The 20133-nt window shown below is 44.2% G+C and overlaps 1 protein-coding gene, 1 non-coding gene and 1 pseudogene across 2 annotated transcripts; 2 read left to right on the forward strand and 1 right to left on the reverse strand.

Annotated features, from left to right (window-relative positions):
* Window positions 1-1995: 1995 nt before the first annotated feature.
* On the forward strand, window positions 1996-19902 carry ERICH5 (glutamate rich 5). Its single transcript, XM_037048251.1, has 3 exons — window positions 1996-2432; window positions 16577-17470; window positions 18764-19902. Exons 1-3 carry the CDS (start codon window positions 2375-2377, stop codon window positions 18868-18870), a joined length of 1059 nt encoding a protein of 352 aa, XP_036904146.1. The 5' UTR covers window positions 1996-2374; the 3' UTR covers window positions 18871-19902.
* On the forward strand, window positions 4914-5042 carry LOC118989030 (small nucleolar RNA SNORA17). Its single transcript, XR_005066927.1, has one exon. It is a non-coding gene; the product is annotated as a small nucleolar RNA SNORA17 (small nucleolar RNA).
* Window positions 5477-7464, reverse strand: LOC118988959 (60S ribosomal protein L35a-like; annotated as a pseudogene).
* Window positions 19903-20133: the final 231 nt, after the last annotated feature.

The following is a 20133-nucleotide window of genomic DNA, read 5'->3' on the forward strand; positions in this document are numbered from 1 at the left end:
CTAACATGCTTAATGTGCCCGTCCAGCATTTTATGGGTGTAGCTTCTCCTGGACAATGAGCTATATGGAAAGACCGGTAATTCACACAGGAATGAACCTATTCCTTGTTCCACAGTAAGTGAGTTCTTCAATACAGTACAATGTGAATGTAATGTCTTCATAGATGTGTGATATCTTGAAAATACATACCATCCCCTAAAGGATGGTGCCAGCAGAGGCATAATGGGCAGGCAAAGTAAGTCTAATCTAATGTCTATTACAGTAAAGACTACTGTCCCCAAAGAGGTCCGATCCATCTTCCATAAAGTGGCTGATAGGTCCTCTCAAAGGGCACCATTCAGAAGCTCACTGTTGGTCCCTCTCGCTGCTGCTGGCAAGCAGGGCGCTCCACCCAGTTTGGTAAGTGGGGGAACACGGTGTTGAGCCCACACTTGACTGCTGTCCCTGTTCCTACTGCCACTTCATTCCCAGCCCATAGAGCAAAAGCTGAAGTAGCTCATGAGAAACACTTCCTAACATCCACAGGACACCAGGTGATTATTCAACTGATTCTCAGATGCTTCCTCTGACGGAAATGGAAGGCCATGGCTTGGCTGATAGTTACAGCTGAGGAAAAGTAAGATAGTCCAGGCCAATTCGAAAAAGTAAATGATAACTTATGTGTAATGTTATGAAGGGCCCTTCCTCAAAAATCTCCAGTCTCACCTTTATTTGAAGGGGTCTCTGAACTAATTGCTGGGTGGCCAAGGCTTTGCCAGGCCTGCAGTGTAGGAGGGAGAGGAAGAGGAAGAGAGAAAGGAGAGAGCAGATCAGGAGGGAAAGGGAAGGTGGAAAAGGAGGGTAGGAAGAAGGGGAGAGGCCTGTGGACATGGCAAAGACCGTGGCTTTGTTTGTATCCCATGACCCTTATAGGGAAATATCCCAAATTTTACACAATCTGAGCATAAAAATAATGATGGTGTTAAAGGCTGAACTTGGCAGCCCCAAATTTATATGGTGAAGTTCTAGCCCCCTGTACCTCATAGCGCAGCTGTATTTGGAGAAAGGGCCTTTAAATAGGTAATTAAGGTAAAATGAGGTCATGTGGGCGAACACCACTCCAATACGGTTGGTGTCCTTATGAGGTCGAGCTGACCCATCGCGGGAGGACCGTGTGAAGACACGTGGAGAAGACTGCCATCTGCCAGCCAAGGAGAGAGGCTTCTGAAGGAAACTGGCCCTGCGGACACCCCTTGATTTCACACTTCTAGGAAATAAATTTGTTAAATCACCCTATCTGCAGTACATTGTTATAGCAGCCCCAACAAACTAACGCAGATGGCAACATAACCCACTGCATAATGTAAAAATCCGTGAGTATTCCCTAAGTGAATAATAAAGGGAGGAAAGGGGAAAGTGCTCCATGAAAGTATCATGTAGAAGGAATGGTGTAATGAGAAAAATTATGATTTTGTAACCATTGTAAAAATAATTGATCCAAGCAAGAATATTACTATATGCCGAAAGTAGCAGATAAAAGTTTGCTGAGAATTCAAATATTTACTTAAAGTCTCTTCCCATAAATTGCAAAGAGTAAAATAACTTTTCAGTGACGAAACTTAACAAATATTGCCTTAACTACACTATCAATAATGGGACAAACTGACATGTGCCTCAGTATGAACACACAGACAATTATGTCTGAAAATAACCATGAGGAAACATCAGACAAACCCAAACTGAGGAATGTTGGCCTGTTCTTTTACAAACTGTACCGGTCACGAAAGAAAACTGAGGGAACGACTTCGGATGTTGGGAGCAAAGTAGATACGACAACTAAATGCAGTTTGTGGTCCTGGGTTGGACAAGTGACCAGAGTTGAATACGAGGGTGGATTAAATAGTATTGTGTCAACCTTGAACTTCCTTGTGGTAACAGTACTTAAGTTATATAAGATTAAGACTCATCACAAATCTAGTCTACCAATCAAGAGCCACTGGCCACAATCATCTCCTCCTCTCCCCAGCTATTTAGTGATTATTCAGATGATCCGTCCTCCCACTCCCGTGGCATCGTTTCTATCCCTGCTTTCCTCTCGGCCTTCACTACACCTGGCTCCGCGTCCCCGTCCTCTCCGCTTCCTAGCTCTCCGCTCCTGGACTCTTAGCGCACCCCGCGGCTCCCTTTCCTCTCCAGGTGCGCACCCGCAGCCCGGCGCTCCGCAGAGTGCGCTTGCGCCCTACAGCCACGGGAGCCGGGCCGCCCAGGTTGGAGGAACTTCTGTGCTGCGGCGGTCGTCGCGCGGGATCCAGGCTCCGGGACGGACACCGCGTGGGGCTGAGCAGGTGGCTGTACTCGCGCGCTGAGCCGCTCTCCTGCCCGCGGCGGCGCCACAATGGGCTGCTCCAGCAGCGCCCTCGGCCAGGCCAGCGACTGCAGCAGGCCCCGCAGCGGTGAGCATGTGACGGACCCGCCGTCCGCCAGGGCCTTCCGATCCGGGTCCGCCGGCTCCCTGGGGGTCCGAAAGGGGCGGCTCGTGCCCACCCAGCCCGGCAGGGGGCGGGCTCCTCCCTGAGGATGGGAGTGGTACCCTTAGCTCAGTGCGACTCCATCTAGAAATTTGGAACGGCGCTGCTGTGACCCAGGGTGCGGCGGTCCGCGTGCGCCCCGAAGCTCAGGGCTCAGGGCCGGGCTCTTTGGTTGCCCTGTCCCCCGGTGTGCCCGCCGGCGTTAAATCCCTAACGTGGCTAGGTGCCACATTCTTTTAAACAGATGAGCAATTACCTGTCCTCAACAACAGGTGCTATTTAATCTCCCAAAAAACTACAGATTATATAAAGGTGCAATTTACAGGGAACCATTAGTTTCGGTCGTAAGGAGAGATGTATACCCGTTTTCTATTGGGACCGCTTTGCCCTCCTGAAAGAGTGTCAGCTTTGGCCATGGCCAAGGGGCAGAAAGTACAGCTAGACAGTCACTCCAGATAGGTCCCGGCACTTCTGCAGAGGTCAGGTACACTTTCTCTTATCCTTGGTTTAAGTATTTGACAAATACGCAAGTGATCAAAAGTGGTCATCGCGGAATCTTATTAAGAAATTCAACAAGTAAATATATTTTGAGTGTCAAGTATAGAGTATAACAGCCAGGTTGCTTGGCCAGATGCTGGAGATAAGGGATACTCCACTTTTGAAGTTTTGAGGTGGATGAGACAGACAATAAACAACTTGAAGGAATGATTAAGAGAGATTCTGATAGCGGGAAGTGCCACGGAAAGAATAAAAGCAGATTAATGAAGTAGAGTGACTGGGTTCTATAGCTGACTCACTTCTTAGATTTTGAATGGCTAACCTTTTGGACAAAGCTCTGAAGGTTAAGCAAATTCCTTCAAGCTGGTTTACAATCTTCTTCAAGACTAACTTTAGGGGAAATTTTATACTCCGATGAACTCCTTTTCTCGGGTCTTCTTTTAGCACCTTGTATTATTCGGTTAACACAGAAATCTTCCTGTCTGATTTTTGTACCAGAGAGGGCAGGTTTTTCAAATGCTGTTTCAGAGCTGGGGCACTGAGTCCTGGTCAGTAATGTTTCACTGCACTAATTTTCATGGCCTACGATGATTTATTTCTAGCTTCAGTAGGTAGCAGAAAATAAAAAAAAAATTAAAATAGGCAAAAACTAAAGCCATATTTAAAAATGACCCCAAACACCTTGTGGCTGACAATGTGACAAGGCGGAAAACCCCTTCCTGAGGCCTGGTGCTTGCTGACCTTTGCCCCAAAGAGACGAAATCCTCTGCACCCCAAATATGCTCTCAAAAGGCTGGTGCAAGGAACAGTTTCTTTTTTGTTTCATGTATTATTTTGTGCAATCAGGCGGACTTTGCATTCTGTTCCATGTTACATCCTTGTTAATTTCAACATGAAAATTGGGGAAAATGGGAAAAGCTTCAGGAACACACACCATATTATTTTGGCTTCTCTCATCCCCTGCCATGTCCCGAGTCTCCCAGGAATGGCACCCTGGTTTAAACAGCAAAGCATTAAATCATCATTACAGAATTTTAAACTGATAAAAACATGTATTGCAGGGAATGTTACTTTTGGGGAAGGGCAGGAGAATCCAACAGATGAAATGGGGTTTTTAATCCTCTCACAACATAGTGAATGACCTTTTAAAAAAATTTTATCACCAATATTAATAACCACGTACATGAGTCACACCCACCCTTTCAGTGATTATTCATGCTTTCCTTGCTGTTCTGAGTTTATGAAGATGTGGATCTGAAAGGTTAAAACACATGACCACCCGTTTTAGTGCACAGAAGATGAATTAGTACATTGCATAACTTGCTCAGTGCACATATTGAATCAATCAGCAGGTGTTTTGCTTCGGAGCCTCCATCAGACAATACTTTCATGTAAGTGGACACCATTGTGTGGTCATCCCCACTTCACCTCCATGACATTGGAGGCTGGATAAATAATTCATTCCTGTTTCTGCAGGAAAAACTTCTCAAAACTTCTTCATATAAAATCCCAAGTGTGTATGTGCTTTGAGATAAAAACAGTCCATGTTTATTAAATGTCCTGTGCATACATTTACTCACTGTTCCCCTCTCTCCCACCCCAGTGCCTAGCGATGCTTGGTACATAATTGGTGAGTGAATTACTTTATTTAATCCTTATAACAATGTTATGACTATGATTATGATTTCCCCATTTTGCAGATAAGAGTGAATAATTTGCCGAAGGTTCCAGGTCTCTGAATAGTCAGAGCTGGGATTTGAATTGAGGTACTCTGATTCCAGAGCTTGACCTAGTCCTGTGCCAGAGCTTCTGATAACTAGATTTAAATCTGTTTTGGCCTCAAGTCACTCTGGGTCTCCATGAGAGGAGTGGTCATTCACCATTCGAACAACAAAAGAAATATAAATAACTGCCCCTCGAGGCGTTGCAGATGTGTCTGCTGTGTCACATTTGTGTCATTAGGTGGCAGAGAGCAGAGAGGCCTGTCTACGCCCAGCATTCTGGTGTGAGCGCCTGGGTGATTGATGGTCTGACACTTGGGGAAAAAAAAGAAAAAGAAAAAAACAAGAAATATAAATAAAGTATAATAGAGTATTTATTATAAGCCCTAAATAAGATATACATTATAATAAATATAAAATATGATATGTAATACATATATATGAATAAATAATATAAAAACAAGGTTATAATAAAATATATATGCTTCTAAGTAAGAGTCAGTAAATATGAAACTTATGTATTCCTCTGAGTTTAACTAGGAATATGAATATTTGGAGGACATTCAACCTTAGAGATGTTTTAAGCAGAGTGTGTAGATGTAGAGACTTCCAATGCCTCCCATAGAGATACGGATAATCTTTATATCATAAGAGGTTCTTTTTTTAAATTTACTCTTTAAAATAGATTTTATCTACTTATTTGAGAGGGAAGGGAGGGAGACAAGGAAGATAAGAGCCATCGACGTCTAAAAGAAACATTCATTAGTTGGCTCCCCTTTGCATCTTGATCAGGCACTGAACCTGCCACCCATCCATGTCCCCAGCCCCAAATCCTTCGCTTTGCCAGAGGGCCCCCAGCCGAGCCGCACAGTCAGGGTTGTTATTTAGTTATCAATAAGTTTGAATCCTCAAGGGGTACAGCATTACACGGATTCTGTGTCCAATGGCCTTCGCAGGAGGGTTGCTTCAGAATGTAGCACGAACCAGGCACTGTTTCCATGAGCACGAGTTACCTTTCCCCAGGCCACTCTGCTTTTGTCTGGTTTACCCCCAGGAGTCATGGTGTTGTTCTTTCCTTTGTACACATAAGCACATCTCGTGCCTAGGTAGAATTCAGTTTCATCTCGAGCATAAACACCTTCAATTTTAAGAAGAGCCGTACACTCCCTTTGGTTCCGGAGACCCCGTTTAGCCAGCAAAAATGGAAGACCACAGCCTTCCAGACGTACTTGGTGTTGTGGAAGTCCTGTTCCTGGCAGGCCCCAACGTTCAGCAGCAGGAATTCAACTCCAAGACACCCTTCTAAGTTCACAATATCAACCTCAGAACCCTAAGGGTTAAAGCTAAAATACATCAAGTAGCCTGTAGACTGGATTCGTGTGGATAGTTCCGCCAACAACCTTCTGTTACTGGCTTAAGAACTGTTGTTTGTTGTTTAACAACTGTTTGTTATACATGATGCAGTATTAGACTATCAGCAAAAGAATAATAAATAATGGGTTGAATTAGATTACCTACCTGTAAGATCTCTTACAGCTCTTTTTTTTTTAAATAAATTTTCCCTGGACATTTAAAAAAAGATTTTTATTTATTTATTTATTTATTTAGAGTGGAAGGGAGGGAGAAAGAGAGGGCTAGAAACATCAGTGTGTGGTTGCCTCTCGTGCGTCCCCTGTTGGGAACTGGCCTGCAACCCAGGCATGTGCCCTGACTGGGAATTGAACTAGCGACCCTTCGTTTTGCAGCCTGAGCTCAGTCCACTGAGCTACACCAGCCAAGGGTTTCTTATAGCTCTTAAATCTAGTAACATTAAGCTATGAAGGTGCTTATTTTGGGGGCTCCCATTTGAATGTGATATAGCAGGACTGGTTAGGAAGCTGCGACTGAATAGGAAAACCCATTCACATGGAGACATTCATTTGACCTGTGAGACCCTGAATGCTGCTGAGCTTTTCCTCGCCTCCAAAGACCACTGACTAGGGAAACAGGTGGGGAGTGGCCTCTCGTTGTAAATAATCCAGTGCTTCAAAGTGGAACAGTTCTCATAGTCACACAGATTTTTACTCAGTGTGCTGAATTGTATGAGGAAAGAGACTTTTTTTTTCAAAAAGACAATTAGACAGCCCTGGGTAGGTAGCTCAGTTGGTTGGAGCATTGTCCTGTACACCAAAAGGTTATGGGTTTGACCCCAGGTCAGGGCACATACCTAGGTTGCTGATTTGATCCCCAGTCAGGAAGCATAGAGGAGGCAACCCAGTCAATGTTTCTCTCTCACTTCTATGTTCCTCTTTCTCTCTCTCCCTTCCTGTCTCTGTAAAACCAATAAACATATCCTCAGTGAGAATTTTTTTTAAAGGGCAATTAGACAAATTGAGTTTGGAATTTCTTCTTTGTGGAAGCAAGTTATAAATATTAGGGCAATTTATGTTCTTGTCAATGCCGTTAGTAGCTGATGGAATCTGGACACAGAAGTTTTGTGGACTCCACAGACTTGAATGGACCCAAAGGTCTCTGGAGCCTTGGCCTCTGAACCCTCCTCCCAGTGCGGCGAGCCCTTGCTTACATGGCTAACCCTTCCCTGAACTCTTTTATAAAATAAATGCCATCTCTTTGTGGCAGACCTCTTCCTGAGATTTTACAGCCTAAGCACCAAAGTGGACAAAGTAAATAGATGGTAATTATTGACAAATTCATTTCTAGGTTAATGTGTACCTGTCCACTGGCAGCCGGTCATTCATTTGTTCCAGCCTGCACTCTCATGAGCTGCCTGGAGTCCCTGCGGCCTGGGTGAGGGGAAGAGGCTCGATTCACACAGTTTTGTCACAATCGGTCTTTGTACTGTGGAGATTCCTTCAGTCTTTAGCCAGTATTTTTACACAGTGAATTTCAGTCCTAAGTAGGCAAACTATTTTTTTCATAATTGAATAACAAACATGACAAACACTAAAATGAATTTTTATAGGCCCTTCTTGCATACAGCCATTTATAAAAATGGGATTTCTTTTATTTATTTATTTTTTAGATTTTTTTTTTTAAGATTTTATTTATTTATCTTTAGAGGGGAGGGAGAGAAACATCAATGTATGGTTGCCTTTCGTGCGTTCCCTGCTGGGAACTGGCCTGCAACCCAGGCATGTGCCCCGACTGGGAATCAAACCATGATCCTCTGGTTCGCAGGCCTGTGCTCAATCCACTGAGCTACGCTAGCCAGGGCATAGGGATTTCTTTCTTTTAAACGCTAAAAGTCTCTGGACTGAGTTCTGTATGTCTTCGTGTCCCCTCTTGAGCCTGGCACCCAGAAGTGTTTGGTAAGTCTTTGTGGTAGGCCTGGTTCTTATGCACAGCTAATTGAAATGGAGTATAAGAACTGAGTGCATGGCTCAAGGAGTTGAAGACACTTGGAAAAGACATGCAGTGAAAACCTCACCTCCTACCCCAGCCCCACCGTCTGCTCAGCTTTGATCTCACCCAAAGGTGAAATTTCTTTTGTATGTTCTTCCAAAGCTTCTTTATACATTGCAAATATTATTTCTCTCTCTCACCTTTATTCATAACATGTAGTGTATTCTAACCAGTAGTCTTCCCTTTGTTCTTTTCACCCATCATTGTGAAGATTTTTCTATTTGATACCTAGAGAACTTCTTTCTCCTTTTTTACACTTGCTCAATAATACATTGTGTGATTTATTTAATGAGATCCTTGTTGAGGGACATTTGATTTATTTTCTGTCTTTTCCTGATGCAAACGGCTGCCGTTGAATTCCTTCGTACATACATCATTTTGATTGTGTGAAATGTAACTGCAGGACTGTTTCCCAAAAGTGCCATTACTAAGTCAAAGGGTGTGTGCACTTATAATTTCCATAGAGGGCTGCCTGCATGCCTTCCGTAAAGGTTGCGCCAATTTACACTCTCACCCATACAATTAATCTTTTATTTTTTTAACCAGAAGGCTTTGATGCAGCTGCATCGAAACATGGGCGTGGCACAGGGGTCAGGAGACAAGATAGGGGCACCGGCTTGGCTCCAGGTCCTTTAGTCCATGATCTCATTTAGCTCCTATAAGGGCATTATAAATAAAGCAGATATTAGTATTACCAGACACAACTATAAAACTGCCACTTAGTGAGGATTAGTAGCTTGTCTAAGGTCTCAGAGGTACTAAGTGATGGGGTTGGGGCTTAAGTCTGATGTGTGTGACTCCGAAGGCCCCCTTCTCTCAGACTCCAGTTCCATCTGAGGTCTAGGTCCAGTTGTGCCAGAGTGTGTCCTGGGGCCGTACACATGGGAGAATTGCAGTCTAGCTCTGTGGAGTGGGTGGGTGGGCGAGTGAACGGATCAGCGGAGGTGGGGATTCTGCGGGGTGAGAGCACTATTTAGAAAATCAGGGAGAGTAGGAATCAGAACCCAAAGAGCAACAGAAACTGGAAGGTCACTGGCCCAGGTGGGCTCAGGGAGAAAGTGTTGGGTTGTTAAGAGAGTCTTCTATCGGCGGGGAGGGGGAGGTGAGGGGAAAATGGGAACAACACAAGGAAAGAAAGAAAAGAAAAAAAAAGAGTTGTCTATGGTACAGGAAAAGGTGGACACAGCAGAGCAGAGCTTTATCATGTTCTGGCAAATCGTGCTTCTGTAAGGTGGCCACATCTGCCAGCTCCTGTGTACGGTTTCACTTACGTTAATGTTTTACACCATCAGGTTTAAAATAAAAACCTAATACTTGTGGGGGGTGACAGAAAGGCTCACCAAAACTGATAAAACACATCAAACTTGGCTAGGTTTCAAATCCCGGAGTGTACAAGTGTAGGTAGTACTAGACAATGCTCGTTTTTTATTTTTATTTTATTTTTTTGAAGTCGGAAGAGCAGACTAAAGCCCTGCAGTGAGTGCTACCATCTGGGAAACACCGTAATGACCTCGGAAGCTTCTTTGCGTCCCAGGGCTGTTGCTGTTGTCCACTTCCATGAACCCCTCCTTGGGGACCGCCATCAGGCTCTGGAATCCATTGTTTTGTATGTACAAGGGTGTCAGAGTTTTGCCCTTTAAGCTTGAGGACTGGAAAAAAAACACATTGTTTTTAACGGTTAAAATTCCATGGGAATTATGCTTTATGAAAGGGGGGAGTAAAATAAGCCAGATAATGCTAGTATGCTCAGAAACAAGGGATGGTCGTTGGCAAAATGCAGAGAAAAGAAAGGGTGAGGACTTGCTCTGTCCTAGGGGCAAGTTCAACGGACACCACTTTCTTCCTCAAGGTGTGGGGGTCCCTGGGGATAACTGGGCTGGGCTGGGACTGGGTGGTGGTGGCTATAGCCCCACACCCAGGAGGCATGGGTGACCCTTGTTCCTCGACGGTCCCTTTGGCCTCTCTAATAACACGCAAGACCGTGAGGCCTGCTAACGTGCTCTTTATTCATACCAACACTTCTTGACTTTTAAATCCATGTGGCTTGACTTGCATTGGGTTGAGCACATCGTATTAGACCAGTTTAGATACATGCAGTGCCTCAATGCGTGTGAGCTAAAAGATGCTAATCATCCGAGCCTTCAGAAAGTTGGCATCTTTTTGCGTATGGAGGGTGTTGCCCTAGTAACCTCAAAGATCGCTGATGACAGATCACCATAACAGATACAATCATAATGAAAAAGTGTGAGAGAGAATTCTCTTATTGCGAGAATTACTGAAACGTGACACAAAGACATGAAGTGAGCAGATGCTGTTGGACAATGGCACCGATAGGGTTGCCACAAACCAATTTGTTAAAAAAGCAGTACCTGCAAAACACGGTAAAACGAGGCATGCCTGCAGTGGACCTACTGTGGGGGACGGTTGGGAGGGCTAAGTGAGACAATCCACGTGCAGCGGTCGGCACAGTGCCCCAGTACATGTCGGCTGCTGCTTTTCTGGAGAAGCATGGTGGGTGAGGCCTGTGTAGGCCCGTGGGCCAGGGATCACAATTCACACATATCAGAAACATAATCTTCACTTTCCCCTTCCTGTTCAGTGAGATGCCCTTGATTTTGTAGACTAGATTTCTGCCCACATATTGGATCGCCATGCGCCAATAACGACCATCGATCAATGAAACTTGTCTTTTTCTAGTGGTGAATACTGTTGATGACTTCAAAAGTGAGGTTTTATGCAATAGCTTTTTTGAAAAAAGAGTGTATTTTACAGGAGTCTAAAAGAAATCAAAGACAGTGAAATTGGAAAAGTCGTATCTGAGGGGGGCGACTGTCAGGGCCAGAGGGCTGGCTGTGGCTCTTCAGCGCAGGAGCCCCTGTCTCCCTGTGGGCTTACCACGTGTTCCCAAGTGTCTTTCCAGCTACGTGTGCTTGTTTCTCTGTGGTTAAACTTAAAAATTACGTTTACCTTCAAACTTTATTGCCTTTACTTTGTGATGGTCAAAACTGATTTTAAATATGTAAATTCAAGTCTTCCTACTAAGAGAGAAAGGTAGTTTGTCTGATTTTTATTTGCCTTTTCTCTAGGATTGTTTTTTGGCTGCCGGTTTCGTACTTGGCGTTGCATGGGATGTTGCTTAAGGTCACCTCTCTTCAAGACGAGGGCCTTGTTAACATCCGCCAAATAGCAGAATGCCCCTTTGGGGATCAGCATTTGTCCCATGGCACACAAGGGCCATATTTTTACAGACTTTGATGAAGGAAAGGGGCAAAAATATGTACAGTAGCACCACAATTAGCTCTGCAAATGTTTGTGGGATGGGTGGATAAATAATAGAATGGGATTGAGAAGAAAGCAAAGTGAACAAATGAGAAGGAAGTTGAGTGGACTCTTCCCCTGGAGCTGACTCATGCTGCTTCCCTGGTTCCCCAAACTCAAAAGCTCTAAGAGCCTAGAAGTGGTGGCAATGAGGGAAAATACCAAGACTCCCCTCTTCACACTGGTTTTCTAGAAAACCCCACAGACAGGCCAGTGAGAACTTGGGGGTATCGTTGTCAGACCCACGGGACAGGAAATGCTGACCTCAAGGTTTTCTCCTTCTTGGGAAGAAACTTTTCATTTCTGATTAGGGTAATGAACTGAGTTGATGAGCTTCTACCATAACGTGAATTTCAGGTATGTTAGCTCTAGTCCTAAGCCTTTCTGTAATGTTGGCCTAGCTTTTAACTTCTTTGTGTGCCTATCACAATGGTGCTTGCGGCCAGGCTCCTGTTAGCTCAACTGTCACAACAGATTTGTGCACAGACCAGCTTACTGCAGAATCGAGAGAGAGAATGAGCACCAGAGGATTAGGCCCAAAGCGGTGTATGATTTGATCAGATGCAGGATTCGGAAAACAGACACACCTTTAAACAACCTCAGGTGTGGAAACAATGCATCTGCCCTCAATATTTCTTAGGTAGCAATACAGATTAGGCACAGAATGTCTCCTTTTGTGGGCAACAGAGCTCACTGCTTTTCCAGTCAGAGGGCTAGAAGAAATGATGTAGTACCTTCTACCTCCAGGAGGTGTGCCGAGGATTCACAAAGCGCCCCCGGGGACAGAGTGTGTGGAGATCCTGGGGTAAGAGGTATTGAATGTGTGGGTACCAAGTTGGGCTTAATGAGGGAAGTAGTTATTAGAATGTCCCTGCAGACAGTAAATTCTAAGATGGCAGGGACCAGATCTTCCCTGTTAACTGCCATCACCCTCATGCTCAGCCCAGAGCTGGCATGCAGAAAGCACCTGATGAATGTTTAGAAATAAAACGGAATCAAAGCCAACACTGAAACATGTTTGTTTACACACACACACACACACACACACAGAGCTATCAGTGGCTTTTATTAATGCCAGTCAAGTCTGGTCAAATTATGGCTGATATTATGAATACTATTCCATTATCTATTACCAATCATGTTCTTTTTTTTTATTTGAGTCATAGGTAGTCCTGCCATTTACCCATGCTTCACCGAATTTCTTCACATGACATTCAGAGCACTGGGCAGAAATCACATCACGTCAGTACCTGCCACGGGCCTTCGTGTAACAATCATGTTTTATAACTTACCGTTGTAACAACAGGACGTTATAGGTCAACCCTGACAGCTTTATAGAGTTTAGGTGACTCTTTATCCAGGTCACTGAAAGGCACAGTTCGTTCTTTTCGTTGCAGAGTTGGTTATAGTTTATGGACGGGGCCACTGTGAGCCCACGGAGGACCTTTGTGAGACTGGGAAAAGACGCCCTCTCCACCCCGACACCTGTGGCCGTGCAGGGGCACACAGACTGGGGCTCAGCTCTCCCCCACCCCTTCAGCAGGACACCCTTGTGCAGTGAGAAATCCACGTGGCCGCATCCCCGCACCCCTGTTTACTGAGGACCGTCTTATGTCACACCCCACTTTGGGTAATTACACACATTCTCATCTCAGCCAATTCTCCTAACAAGCCTGAAAGGCAAACATAATATCCTCATTTTACAGATGAGAACACCGAGGTTCAGAGGGGCTAGGAACTTGTCTACATTGCACAGTTGTGGAAATGATGGACTCGGGATGCATACCCAACATCGGAACAGTCTGGGAAGCCCCACTCCAGCCCAGGAGGAGGGAGGTCAGACGGATTCAAACACTGCACTTCCCTCAGCAGGGGGGGCGATGAAAATGTTCTGAAGGATATGCAGTCCCGTGTCTGAAAGGAAATGTTCGTGGCGATTGTAGACTTCATCCTTGAGTTCTCTGAGAGATGGTTTGAAATAACCATTTGTTTTCCAGCCTTTTCATTTACTTATTCTGATGTTCTTTTCTGAATAGACTGAGAAAGATGCCAGTACTGGAATGGATGGAATTGCCTTACTTTTCTGTCTCTCCGCCACAGCCTCTTCCTGGCTAAGGCCATCATGTGGAGTATGAGACTGGTGGCAGCTGACACTGATTGTCACCTGGGGGGTGTCACTCGCTGTGCTGGTGCTTCCCAGGCGTTATTATGTAATCCTCACAACAGGTCTGCAGGTGATGAAACTTAGGTGCCAAGAAACTTGGTAAAACTAGGAAGTGGGGGAAGCAGGATTCAAACCCCACTACATTACAGGTGTCATTTTCAAGGTGATAAGGCCTCTGGCCTCTCTTTTAGTTGATCAATGTAAGTACAAAATGAACCTGTCACTACTCTTTGAGCATTTTTCTAATTTTTTTGGTGATCATTTTAAAGGTGGTTTAGCTCCTTTGGGCTACTCCAGAAAAACATTAGAGAGGGTGATATTCTTTAGTAATATTTCCCAGCTTGGGGACTATTTTCAGGTTGTGCTATAAAAATATCACATGTTAAGGATGTTTGCCTATATCAGGTATACCATTAAGATGAAGACAACTACATAAGAATGGAAATTGGTACTGTGATCAGGGGCGTGGATATTCTAGTTATGGTAAAAACTGATAGGTCCCTTGGACACTTATGCTTGAGATTTGGGGGAAAAACTTGACTTAGACTGATAGCATAATATATTTTTCAAAAATGTAGAATCGCGTGGCTATGGTTCGGGTGTCAGCACATTTCCCCCACTGCTTTCTCCTCTGGAAGAATGATGCTTTTAGAACATGCCCAGTGCTGGGACAGCTGGGTTGAGCTGGCCGAACTGATCACTGTCATGACTGTCGCACCGGAAAATACAATTTGGCAGATGTCTGTGATTCATTTACTAACACATTTCCCTGTTAATTCCCTAGGGCAGTCATCACCAGAACATCCGTTGTGTGATATATAAGTGAATTGTCTTGTCATAACAAATTCTTCATAGACCTGAGAAATCCCTTGGGTTAAGTTACCTGGCATGCTATTAATCTGAAAGCCTCGTTCACGAGGCCAGAGGGAAGTGCCGGGTAGTTCTCCTTCCAGTTCTGTCACTCGGACCCCTGGGGCCTGCAGCCTGCTGCCGTGCATCTCACAAAATCCTTCCTAAACGCTGCTTCTCCAGCCTCAGGCTCTGATTCTGCTCCTGTCCAGGAGGCAGGGTGGGAAATGACTTGGTGTGAAGAAATGTATTAAGAAGAGAAACAATTGGCAGTGAGTCGAATTAACGATAACACATAAACCAAGGAAGTGAAGAAGCATACAATTATTAAAAACAAAATATGTTCACCCAAAGTCATAGCTTACTATATGGCCCAGTTCGTCTAAGCAGACGTTCTTGTTATACGTACATGTGACAATATAGATATAACCCAGATTACCACATAATTACTATTTTAAATAATTATGAGTGTACAATTAGTGAATTGAAAGGAAATGTGACTATGTATGGGAGAGGGTGGGGGTGACGGGGAAGGAATGAAAAAAGCTAAGCCTTTATTTTCCATGGTGGGAGTTAATGGAAATGCCCTCTGAAAAATCATGAAACAGCTATTCATGTAGAGATACAGAAAAAATGTCCCTCCTGAATAGGTAACAGAATGAAAAGATTTGCTCCCAGAGAAGAGGAGATAGGACGCCTGAGAATTAGCTGTACACCTCAAATTTATATAAGCACACAGTTCTTACTATATCCATGTATGGCAAGGCAAGAGGTAACTTAGGGAAAACTGCAAAAAGAGAGACTATTTTTGGAAAAGAATACAGAAGGAGAAATATATCACCTAGGGGCCCATTATAATGTGCTGGTTCATTTTCTGCCAAGATTTCTCCCTCCATTTGCAGTTTGCTTTTCCTGTCTCCCGCCCTCCCTCCATTCCTTCCTTTCAGCATTGATACATACAATATATACCTATAGCTATATATGAAATTGATAGCTGGCTGCTTGAGCTCTTAATTGTACAGCAGCACTTGTGCTAATAAACACCTTATATGCATTATTTCATTTGATTAACCCAGCTTGTGAGTGCTAATTTCTTAACACATATCAGAATTATTTTCTTATTTTAGCATATGGCCTTCATGATCATCTTTTTTCATGGTACAGCACTCTTTCACCAGTGGAATATTTATCTTCCCCCCAGTTTTATTCTTTGAAGTTGGTTTTCAGCTTTTGCCATTACAAAGAGTACTGGGATGATGTCCTTTGCCCCAAAGCATTTTCCTAGCATTTGTGCTTTCAGGACAAGTTTCCAAAAGTTGTGTCAGTGGGTCAGAATGTAAACATGTCACCACGTCGGCTTTTGCACCCCCTGTTCAAGGTGTGGTGTTGGCTCACCTGCATCTGAAACAGGTGGGAGGGACAGAGTCACAGCAGTTTTACAGCTGTTATCCCAGGGAGTGATTGCCCAGGTCACATGGCTGGAGGAAGAGCCGTAGTTAAAATGCCTGTTTGCCAACTCTCTCTCCATCTCTCTTCCTACTTTGCCCCGAAAACAAAATGAAACTCTCTGGCTGCACTGAACACGCCCCCTTCCTTCTCGACATCTCAGTCTTTACCTGGTAGGGCTTCCCTGTCACGGGGCCTCTTCCTTTCGCTGAGGGTCATCCTGCTTTAGGAGGAAAGTGAGGCATTTCAGGCAGCCCCAGGGCCACCCATGGGGACATCTTCAACTATGACTAAGGAGGAGGAAGGGTGGAACAGGGACCAGGACATGAGAAAACAAAATGCGCTCAAGCAGAATACGAGATGGGAGCCATGAGAATGTGCATAAGGAGCAAACAGGGAAGAAAACGCTGTGGTTTTGGAGGACCTTAATGTTTAAGGTGAGGTGTCGGAGCTGAAAGCAGCAGAGAGATGGAGTTAGGGAGTATGTCCGGGTCATGGCGTGGCCTTGCTGTATACTCAGTTGTACCCAGCACTGTCCTAAACTGTTCAATCTACTTCTTGATAGCAATATGCATTCTCATGATGGAAACCAAACAATAATGTCTATTTTCATTTTATTTTTCAAATGAATGACCAACAAGTAACTTCAAATATGTATTTTTTAACCACAGAAGAAAGTGAGTCTGGCTTTGTCCAACCCAAACCGCTTACACTGGGAAGAGAAGCTACTATTCACGACAAGGCACAAAAGGAAAGCCTTTCTCCCCTAGAGAAGCTCAAGATTCCATCAGAGTCTGCAGCTAATGGTGTTAAATCCCTCCATGGACAGCCCCTGGCAAAGGATGCTGCAGACCCGCCAGGATCCTCCGAGAAGACTCGGCCTCTGGAGGGACCCAGGGAGTCTGGGCCACTTCAGCCAGGTGGCACACATGATACTCAAAAAGCAGAAGAAAGGAAAGATGCGGAAATGGCGACAGGAGCCCAGCCTTCAGAAGGAAGTGCTGAGACTGAACCTCTCGCGGGGGAAGCCCAGAGTCAGCCTGTGAGGACAGCAGGAGGGAGGACCTCCCCTGGAGTAGTGGGTGATGCTGAGATTCCGCTCACTGTCGGAGAGGTGCACTCTTTAAGAATAGCTGAAAAAATGCCACCTCTGGAAGCAGGTACAGCGCCACAACCTCAGGAAGCAATGGGAAGGCCCCCACTCCTAGAAACTGTTCCCAGGGAGACTGAAGCTCCAGAAATTTTGGAAGGAAGTCAGCTTGTTGAAAGAACTGAAGAGCATGAAGTTCAAGAAACACTGGGAAGAGATGAGCAGTCCCAACTTCTAAAGACAGTGCCCAGAGAGAAAGGATTTCTGAAAATACTGGAAGGAAGTCAGCTTGTGAAAACAGCTGTAAAGAATGATTTGATTCATAAAACTCCTGAACGTCCAGAAAACCTGGAGCAGACTCAACCTGAAGGAGGCGTCAGGAGCTCCGAGCATCCGGCAGGAATGCTGGAAGCAGGCACCGACATGGAAATGGTCAGGAAAACTCACACAAACGAAAAGGACCACCACATCGAAGGTAAGGGTTATGCTGTTGACGGTTCAGGGTGTTTTGGGGGGCTCCAGAAGAGATCCCCTCTGGGAACAGGGGTGGCTAACATATCGCCACTGCAGTCTCTGTCACAGGTGGTTGAAGTTCATTTGGCCCAAACCAAAAAGGCTTCCACACCTGGAAAACAGGCGTTTGGCTTTCCAGCACAATTTTCTAAAGCAGAGTCCGTGTCCACATTTTTAACCTAGAGTCTCATCATTGAATAGAGCTGAATACGTTCTGCATAATAGAAGGCAACGTGTTAAAATTTCTGAGTTTTTCCAAGTTCATTCTTTATTGAGCCCCACGCATGATTATGAAAGTCCAAAGTAAAGATAAGTAGACGGTTAGTGGGGGAATTGACCTTCTAATGAAAGACTGCACAATAATGGATCTTACCCTTAGAAAGTCACCGTCAGTCTGCACCTGTCCTGCAGTCTGTTCACCGTTAAGAAAAGACTAGAGAAAATGTAGTGTGTTGGCACATGGTGTTGTTGAAATGTGCTTTACCAGCCTGAAACAAGTGGTGGCTACACTGTTCATTGTTGACATATAATAAAAAATGACATTTTAATTTATTTCTTCTGGAGCATGATTCATATTTTGGCAAATTCTAGCTTTATGCTATAATTAAGTGAAGCATCTATCCATCTGTTGCTTAATTCTTTCATGTATTAACATGGCAATTTTGGTGTGCCTCATCATATGCTGGATGCTAGGGTGCAGAAGGACTGAAACATAGCTCCTGTTCTCAAGGGGGTCACAGGCTAGTGGGGAGAAGGTGGAACTGAACCAGTCCAGTGAGGTAAGCAGTTCAAGTAAGGTATGTAAAGGTACTGTGGGAATCACAGGGGAGACACAAGAAAACGCACATATTTGTTAGACCAGGGGTGGCAAACCCAAGTCTGTAGGGGCTAGGATAATGACGGGGAGTGAAGTGAGGGGCGCAGGAAATGTCAAGTGGAGCCCAGGGGGACCTTGGTGACTAGGAGTATGGTCCCATCAAAAGAAGTGGCTGCTGCTTGGCTCCACCCATGAGCTTGGGGGCCAACACTGTCCAAACTGACTTCTCAGGGAAACAGATTCGTATGTGCAGTGTCCAGACTCGGACTCATTGCCATGAGCACTCAGAGGATCCGAGAGAACCACCCAGAAACCACCAGAAAAACTTACTCTTTAGACCTAAACATTAAGAGCTGTCCCCATTGGAAACCAGCCGTGGCTACTTTATTGTCAATGCTACAAAGCATCTCTTAACCTCTCCTTTGGTCACTTTTCCAGGTGAGACAGGAGAAAAGGTTGAAACAGAGAGGGAGAAAGTAAGCGAAGGAGCTGAAACACAAGACGGAGAAACGGGAGAAGCCGTGGACCTTTCGGCAGCCACATAGATCGTGTGGTGAGAGGAGGGTGATGGACCCGAGCGTTATCACAGAGGACAGGAAGATGGAGTGAGGCTGTGGTTACAGAGCTTAGCTTTCAAGATCTACATGTTCTATATGAGTGTGGTTATCATGTTCTTGACTACATTGCTCCATAAAACGCCTTAGCTGTAAACTGTTTTTTTAGCTGCTTAGAATATCCTTTTAAAAAGACAATAGCCAGAGCCAAGAACAACTACGGTTTATGAGATTGTAGGAGTTTGAGGGTGTTTTCTTCATTGTGGCCGTGGGTCCATTCAGTATAGAAAATGAAACCCAAAAATGAAAGTAGAAACCTTCAGGTATAAGTGGCTAAAGGAGGGAGTTAGTAAATTTTAGGGAGCTCAGGACAATAAAGTCACAGTTATAATTACTATGGAATGAGAATGAACAGCAAAATGGTGCAAGCTATACCTGGGATGTATTTCCTAATACAGAATTTAAAGCTAGTAAAACCTTAGCAAGAATGTCAGCAAATTACCTTCTCCCCTAAAGTCTATCTATTCATCATGTTAAATACATAACAAAATCCTTGTCAAAGGAATTCACACTCTGTTGCTGCTGCAGGATTAGACCTTTTCCCAGTGAAAGGCTGCACATTTTCCATGTGCCATTTTGAATCTGGTGATCTTACCCTCAAGTGAGGGGTTTCAATTACTGGTACCCTTTTGGTATCCAAGTCATGCCAAAGTACAGTGATTGACTTTAAAGTAACTGACTTCTAAATGTGTTTCAAAGGCAACAAACAGCAAGAATTAAAACATGTTTGTCACCCCTGTGGAGTTATTCCTTGGGCCCAATTCTTTTTGAGATTATCGTGATTTAATATTAGGCTATTGAGGTAAAAAGCAGCTAAGAAATCAAGATTTTAAAAACCATTTACAATAGTTCATTAACATTAGATGATGCACTGTAATAGAAACTCACTTTTAGAGAATTTTTCCAAAGTTGCTGGGGGATCTTGGTGAGTGCTTATATGTGAATAATAATAATAGCAACCTTGCCCACCACTGAGTGCCTGTGTTTATGAATATCAGGATAGAGATATATTCTGGAAGCATTTGGTTTCTTTATCTTATTTGTAAATATATCATCTTTTTAAAAGATTATTGCTCAGCTTCTGCATTAAAATGATTACTAAGATGAACTGTAATTAAGAATATAGGGCATAGTTGGAAGAATGATCATTTTTATCCCGAGTTTAATATTAATTTGTGTTTCTGACTTTGAAGA

The sequence above is a fragment of the Sturnira hondurensis genome, unplaced genomic scaffold (assembly GCF_014824575.4).
Source record: "Sturnira hondurensis isolate 20B ecotype Veracruz unplaced genomic scaffold, ASM1482457v3 Scaffold0006413, whole genome shotgun sequence".
In the NCBI taxonomy this organism is placed as follows: Eukaryota; Metazoa; Chordata; class Mammalia; order Chiroptera; family Phyllostomidae; genus Sturnira; species Sturnira hondurensis.